The sequence below is a fragment of the Barbatula barbatula genome (assembly GCF_947034865.1).
Source record: "Barbatula barbatula genome assembly, chromosome: 3".
NCBI classification, from domain to species: Eukaryota; Metazoa; Chordata; class Actinopteri; order Cypriniformes; family Nemacheilidae; genus Barbatula; species Barbatula barbatula.
Window position 1 is genome coordinate 6098903 of NC_136764.1, and position 8112 is coordinate 6107014.

Genomic DNA, 8112 nt, shown 5'->3' on the forward strand with positions numbered 1-8112 from the left:
TGTGGGCTATATTTTCTTGGCTCTTTATCGACCCGGTTTTACAGTGTACAGCCTTTTATTTGCCGGGAAAGTGAAAGTAGGTCACGCAACGCATTATAAACATCGTTTTTATTGCTCTTTGTAAGTTTTAACTATTAAAAACAGTTACTGGTGATGTTTAGAAAGGCTGTGTGGGAGTCTTGAATGCGTCTTAAGGGATAGTTCACCCAAAAATAAAAATTCTGTCAAGAAACTCATTGAGGTTTAGAATGACATGAGTGTGCATAAATTATGAAAGAATGTACATTTATTCCTTTAAGATTATATAAGACCATGTCAGTTTGTTTATCTGTTTAAGCCGTACACAGTATAGGAATTTAAAAGCAAACGTATCAAATAATGTTCTCGTTGAAATACTGCTATCCGCCATTTTTTTTAATGTTAAATACTTGATTGTGATTGGTCAGCCCAAGCAGTCTGTTGATTATTTTCCAGTCGTCATGTATGTTGTCGTCCCAGCTGAAAGATTTCCAACAGCTCTGTTGCTTTCGTGTTTCTCAGCGTATCAATACATAAACCCAGAATGAGTCTTAGCACTGTAGAGATTTCTTTATTGTGTTGTTTCATCACTTCCTCTATAAAATTACATTTTCACTGGAAATTAGAGAAAACACGCACAGCAACTTCAACAGCTAAATAATAAGTTCCAGTTATTTTTAAGAATAAAGAATACGAGATTCATGAATATAGATCTGTGTATATTTCTCTCATCAAAAACAAAACAATAATCACTCATTGAGCTTAATGCATGAAGCTAAATAACAGCTAAATAATCTTATACAGCATTTAAACCGAACAATCACTTCTGAACGTACCGCGGGGGTTAATCCAAAACCTCCCCACCAACATTTCTCCAACAATTTATCACACTGACTGTTGATCATAGATACTGTAGGGCAGTAAATCAGGTGTGTCAAGTGAAAGTTCATGGTACAATAGCTTAATCATATAAACCTCACGATGTATGCTCTATTCTTAAACCTAGTGAACTACCTGTTTAGTGTTTCGTATCAATGACTTAGGATGTTAGGATGCTGCCTTGGAAGATAAACAACAAGGTCACTGGGGTTAGGAAATGAGCCTTTAAATGAAGTCAACAGCAGCATGTGTAAAAGGAAAATAAAGGCAATGATTTCCATTGTGAGCATTTAAGCAGCTGTCTTTCAATAAAGCAAACAGGAAGTGCTGAGCCAGTCCATGTTAAAAAGTCTCCTCAGGGTGACGGCACTCAAAGCTTTATGAAGACAAGGAAGAGAGCGATATGATTGGCTGACACATTGAGGCTGCTTTCCCTCCGGTCCTCTTTTGGGTTTCTTTGGCTTCTTTAGACCCTTGAATTCTGGTCATTAAAAACGAAATCAATTCATTGATACACAACTTCATACAATGACAGCAGTGCTTTCTTGTAAATAAAGTATTTTAAAATAAGACATGCGTATTTAAGTTTGAAGCCAAAGATCTGAAAAACAACCAATTTAGTTCATCCAGCAGTTTTACTAAATGTTTCTATCATAAGGATATTTTTATGTGCTTGTCATTTTTTGATGTAAATTAAAATGTCATTTTAAAGAAATAATCTCTCGTCTTTAATGCACAGTACGCACCTTCTTCCTCATAACAGAACCGGCCACCCGTTTGTCCACTCGTTGCATCAGGTCCTGCACCCACTGTTCTCTGGGATCGACACATAACATGCGGCCGTGTTTCATTGTGAAGCTGTGGAGACACACGGAGAGTCACTGTGACAGAAGACGTGTCCATGCATTACCGATTTGTGTTCTGTAATCTCTGTTTTCTGTTTTCCTCTCCAGTGATGTGAATCGGACATACGGAGGGATGAATGCATTTCATGTTACTCACATAATAGCTTGAATGTTGCATCCTCCATCCAGCTGTTGTTTTCTGTAGCTGACCACTCTGTTCTTCATGTGCGGTTTGATTGTATTGATGTACTTTAAACAGCAGTCCTCATACGAGCCTACAGCCCGAGAGATACAACAGACATCAGAGGATGCTAAGAGCATGCACTCACTGCACGTATATGGTGATTATTTCACCTCTACCGATGATCCGACCTTCACATTAGAAAGACAAATCAAGATCTCTTTCATTTCTAATGAATTCTCCCAGACACCAGTGAGATTAAATGGAAAGGAAAACATTTGACAAGTCTACGAAAAGAGTCAGAAATGTCACAACTGTGTCTGTCATTAGAGTTTGAGAAGAGATGTCAACAAAGTGTCAAGCTGAGCTCAGACGTCTGCAAAATTTAACAGTTCTTATCATATTTATACAAATCCAGATTATTTGACCTCTACAATCTACAGTCATTTACACGTCCGTACTCTTTATGTGTTTTAACAATTACACTTTCATTTGTTTCTGTTTTTATTTTTCCCGAGCAACTTTAGGAGAAACATCTGAGACATGAAACTCAACTAAGAACTCGAATCAAATCTCTTGAGCTATAAAAGAGTAAAATACAATATTTTTGTTTGCATATTTTGGCAATAAACCGCTAGAATTGAAATGTAAGTTGGTTGGCACATGGCACATTAGTTTGCACGCTTTGTTTTGGGCCTTTATGTTGATTTAATGTTGATTTAAAATGTACCGTTATCAAATTAAACTATTAATGATCTTCAAGGAAGGGCTGAATAAAAGCAGTGCAGGTGTTTATCAGGATTGTTGGGCAGAACCTCTGCAAAGTACGTGTCTGATAAGACTTCCATTATGAAGATCCACATGTGCGTTTAGTAAACGTTGAATGATTTGTTTTTAAAAACACATTAGAGAAATGTGTAAACACGGTCATGAACAGTACGGTACACTTTACTGTGCCTTTCAAATGTATTTGATATCTCTTCCTTGCTCTTCGAAGGTGCGTAGAAATGTATTCGTATATTTTTTCAATAATTACCAATTTTTAAAGAATACCAAAACAGAAATATAATTAAAAATAGGTATGATTGCATAAGGAACCTTTAACATTCACAAAAGGTAGAAACGGGCACGAGGTTAAGAGAGGGTTTTTAAGGAACCAAAATGATTTACCCTGTGGCATCACTTCTGAAAAATGTTTTTAGCATCTTTATTTTGAAGAATGTTGAGTTTGTAGATTTACATCTATAAGAATACCTTTAGAAAGGGCTGTTCACGCCATTGCAATTCATTACTGTTAGTTAGATTTATACAGGTAATTGTGAAAATGCATATAAATAATGCAGATGATAATGCATTATTTATCCATAATCCTATTGCTCAACATTTGCTTCTTACCTTGTGCCAATGTGAGGTACAGGAGACACAATAGGACGGCGATGAAGAGTATGTTAAACCTCATGGTGTCTTTACTGTAAAATGAGAAAGAAAATCATGACTCGCTTATGCATATAAATCTGTTACGAGAGTTAATTTAAACCTTATGATCATTAAAGAGCCTTGACCCTTGGATATCATTATCACATTGAGAGTAACCATAAAAACTCTGATGCCGTAAAGAATTTAACTCTAAACGTAGTTTTGCAGGAGGTTTGCCGGTAACTTACTGTAGATTTAACTACTTACATTTACATTTACATTTATTCATTTGGCAGACAAAAGCGACTTACAAGTAGTTTTTTTTTTACAGTGTCACATTACTGCAGAGCAATCAGGGGTAAGGTGTCTTGCTCAAGGGCCCTTCAGTCATGACCTGCTGACATTGAGATTTGAACAAGCAACCTTCTGATCACAAGCCCAACGCTCTAACCCCCAGGTCACAACTTTACTTTAAGCCAAATGAAAACACTTTGACTTTTGAGATTCAAAACGAGCAAGAAGAGACAGCAACACTGCAAAAAATGACATTCTTCCTAACAGTTCTTGTCATGTTTTTTAGTAAAAATATTTTAAACTTCTTAAATCACGATACATTTAGATAACAAGAAATGTGACCAAAGATATTTAGTCGTGTTTTATGAAAGAAAATATAAGAACAGGCAAGTTCATGTTTAAAACAAAATTGTAAATAACATTTACAATACGTTCCTGGCAAACCTGCTGCAACAAAATACAGCAAAGTTTTACAGCGTATGCTTGCTTATAAATCAGCATTGTAAAGTTACACAAAGGCTTTCGAAACGAAAAAACAATGAGTGAAAATGAGTGAAATCTCAAGTAAATGATAGTGTGTGTCATTTTAATGCATTAAATAATAAAAATTTGTGCATTTTCGTTGGTAAGCCAAACAGAAACGATGCTGTTTCTTAAAAGCAATGTTACTCTTAGAGATGTGTTCATGTGTTATTGTTAAGCCTTGTTTCTGTTTTCTATGTCTACTCACCTTTTTTCGACAAAGAAAAGAGGAGTGCGGTTTCTTTTCAAATCCAAAGTTCTGCACACATGTCCGAGCTGCGTTTATTTATGACGAGCCCAACCCTGATACCTGAGTCAGGTGAAGCCACATCCTTCTAAAAAATGAAAGCAACCGGTGAGATCAACATTCTACAGTTACTTATCTGTCCATCACAGCTTCATCTGTACATTTATTATTTTTATTCCAGAGCTAAACCTTATAGATAAATAGCTTCACCTGATTTTCTGGTAATGTTTTGTTTATTTTTCATTAAGTTGTATTTTAAATGATTGTTTCATTGTTTTGACACAGCGTGCATGAAGAAGTTATAGGTGTTTATCTAAGGACGTCCTTAAGTTATTGACCACAACTGAAAATAAATGACTGTAACCTTTTAAGAGACACGTTTTTTTGTCTTACGTAACAGCACCCGGAGGTGCTCATTTCTGCTGAAGTTGTGTGTTGATCGTTCAGATGTTAGTAAAAATTTTGGCCTCGCAGCGTTTATTTGGAAACTCAATCCAAACCGACAGGGCTGTTTAAACTTGACTTTTGTTGAATGAAACTTCTAGCGTTTTGCAATCTCACGAAATGCACTGCCAAGAGCTACGTGTCGGATTTCAGCCTCTGAAGACCCAAACAAACGTTTCCATCAACATGAATGTTGGAATATCGTGTTTCTTGCATTAGAAACCTCTTAGCATGTCATGAATCTGTGACATTTTACTTTCAGATCGTCACGTTGTTTTTAATGTAATTTTCTCTTTAGATACACAGAAATTAATTCTACAGCAAGGTCATGAATCGTACTTGACTGCATTAAAATGCAAACTCAATGAATTCTCAAACATTTTGAGGTTGACAGATATACTGTTGTGCTACTGATCAGGTTTTATGAATTTTGCCTGGTGGACTATAAAATGGATGAAAATATTTTAGACCCAACTCCAAATATACTCGTAAAAATAAAGGGGCTTCAAAAGGTTCTTCGATGCCATAGAAGAACCTTTTTTGTCTAAATGGTTCCATAAAGAACCTTAAACATCCAAAAAACCTTTCCTCTTCACTAAAGAACCTTTGACTGGGAGGTTCTTTGTTGAACCAAAAATTGGTTTTTGAAGAACCTTTTAAGCACCTTTATACTTAAGTGTGTAAGCAACCTGTCATGTATCTTAAGACTATTTGATCCGTCTGTAAACCACCAGTAACACCAAAGCAACACCCTGGCAACAAAGTCCAATGCTTGAATAATAAAATAACCGTCGGAGTGAAATTATGAAAATTCCCAATTCGTACAACCTGAACTTTTTACATCATTACAACACATTTTACAATATTAAAAACCGTACAAATGCATTGGGTGGATTCAGGTTTATAAGACACCTTTTAACAATAAGAGTAATGTAAAAAATGTCCCAATCAACCCCAGTTCACCATATTAACTAACTATTAAATCCTTTTCATACCCAAATTGTCAAATTATGTCAAGACTTGTTTGATGTTAAATGCAAAGAGACTCCACCGGATACAAAGATGAATTGGATCATATAATTCACAAGAACACATCTCAGTATATTTCACTGTCTCATGTTGTATCATGTTCTGACAGCGTTTTAAACCATATTTCAAACTCTTCTGTCAGCACAACATTCAATCATGTGTTTTAAGTGTTGCCCCCGTGACCCCTCATTTCTATTTTAGAGACGCCAGAGCGTCAATGTGGGAATTTCAAGTGGCCATACGATAGCGCGACATCATGTTTTGAGAGCAGAAGTGTTTTGTTTCTCACAGGTGTGGTGCTCCTGACAATGATGTGAGCTTTTTGTGAGTTTTGTTTTGTTTGAGGATCACCTAATGAAAGTAAATCCAAAAAATGTCATATAGAAATATTTGAACTTTTTTTCATTCCAAATCAACATGCAAATATTTTCAAGTTTTGTGCTCAATATGTGATCTTTGTTTTCATATGCTCTTGGACACACATCAATTGTAACGTATATATTGTAATGCAGGGGCGATTTTAGGGTCAGAGCTTCAGGGGTGCTGAGCTCCCAATGAGGCCCACTGCCACCACCCACCCTCTTTTCACACAAAAACAAAAAATGTGTCTATTGAAAAATAACTTGATCATTTTAACATTGATTCAACTAACTCCAAAATCCAGATTTTTTTTGACACCTTTTTTGGAGACCATTTTTTGCAGAACAGAACTCCTTGCATGGCAATCCCTTTAAAGTAAGAACGTTAGAACGGAGCCGTTTTAACTAACTAAACCTAAAGTACTGAATGAGTGGTCGCTAACACATCCAAACAAGGTTTGAGACCTTTTCAGAACACCAGCTTAATTGTGAGAGTTCACACAGACAGCCCCCTGTAACAAACACAAAACCTTCTTCACACAGCTTCTCCTGAACCTTAACTCCATATTCCTCCTTCTGTATCAACAGTCATCAGATTGGTTAGATAATATTCAACTTTATTGTCATTCAACAAAGTAACAGGTACTTGGACAACAAAATGTAATTCACCTTCTGTAAATTATTTACAAATGACCATCTCTAATATATCTGGTCGCACGCCAGTCTGAACTTTCATAAACCAATATAAATCATCAATAAATAAAAAAAAAGAAGGTAAAACCAAAAATTCCAAAATATCCAGATAATTTACTGAGGTCTTGAAAATACTTAGAAAGTAACGATATAAAAAAAGAAATAGAGGGAAATCTTAAAATAAGTACTTCCCCTGAATCCCCATTTGGCTCTACTTTGGGAGAGTTAATCTATGTCGCCGCACTTTGAGGATGGCAAACCTGTCAATGACCCTTTGGGGTTCAATTATTTCAAGCAACTCCTTCTCAATAGACATCACAGCTATAGGTGCTGGAGTCTGCTTTGGCCTGTTGTCCTCCTGAGCCATGTATGGAGCCGACGCAAGGCACTAAAACACTTTCAGTGAAGGGAACACGAATCTGAACTGTACCAGCATCACTCTTGCGCTTCAGAAAGAATCACTTCCTCTGACACTCTGGTCCAAACGCCAGGGCGATCACGTTTCCATGACGACTGACCAGAAAAGACGCACGTGACGTCATGTTTACGTGACTGCAGACTGTTAAAATGAGTATCAAATGAACGATAAACTTTAACAACAGAGACACAGGTCCGCAGTTTAGTTGTTTTTGTTTCACGCGCTAGCAGTTAATAAACAGAACTGCATGCGTCTTGCGGAAGAACATATTAACCGGCGCTACTTCTCTCCGTTTATGACTATGGACGAGTCACCCATGTCCTGTGCTACTCCACAGCGGCGGCGACCCGCTGGACTAAAATAGTCCGAAAATAAACACTTGTTATAGGTGTACCAAGGTGATTCAGGATACTGACTCCAGTACTCACCGATATGGTTTCGCAATCGGAACAACTCTATGTAAAAGGAAAGAAGTGTGAGACAGCTTTGGAGCAACTTAGTTGATTCACAACACAACATAACGGGTTCTCACTCCGCGTGTGTCTCGCGCTGAGCGGTGCAGGTACAGAGGAGAAGTAGAAGAAGAGAAGAGGATGACACCATTTGCTAAGCGGGGATGTTTCATTTTCATCCTTAACACATACATTTTAAACAAAAAACTACGGAGTATGTTTTGGACATAATTTAACCTTGTAAAAGACGATTTTTTTTAGAATAACAACATTTCTTACTCCAAGTTTTAGGGGTGCTGAGCTTCTTTTTAGGGG

General features: G+C 36.8%; 1 protein-coding gene across 2 annotated transcripts; it reads right to left on the reverse strand.

The window, feature by feature from the left end:
• Nucleotides 1-573: 573 nt before the first annotated feature.
• Nucleotides 574-7895, reverse strand: ccl25a (chemokine (C-C motif) ligand 25a). Of its 2 annotated transcripts, none has more exons than XM_079453368.1 (6): nt 7774-7895; nt 4364-4490; nt 3319-3392; nt 1900-2017; nt 1644-1755; nt 574-1378 (listed from the first exon to the last, which is right to left on the reverse strand). In XM_079453368.1, exons 3-6 carry the CDS (start codon nt 3380-3382, stop codon nt 1364-1366), a joined length of 309 nt encoding a protein of 102 aa, XP_079309494.1. In that variant the 5' UTR covers nt 3383-3392; nt 4364-4490; nt 7774-7895; the 3' UTR covers nt 574-1363. The 2 variants fall into 2 exon arrangements, with proteins under 2 accessions (XP_079309494.1, XP_079309495.1); XM_079453369.1 differs by lacking the exon at nt 7774-7895 and adding an exon at nt 4613-4743.
• Between the last annotated feature and the right edge of the window lie 217 nt (nt 7896-8112).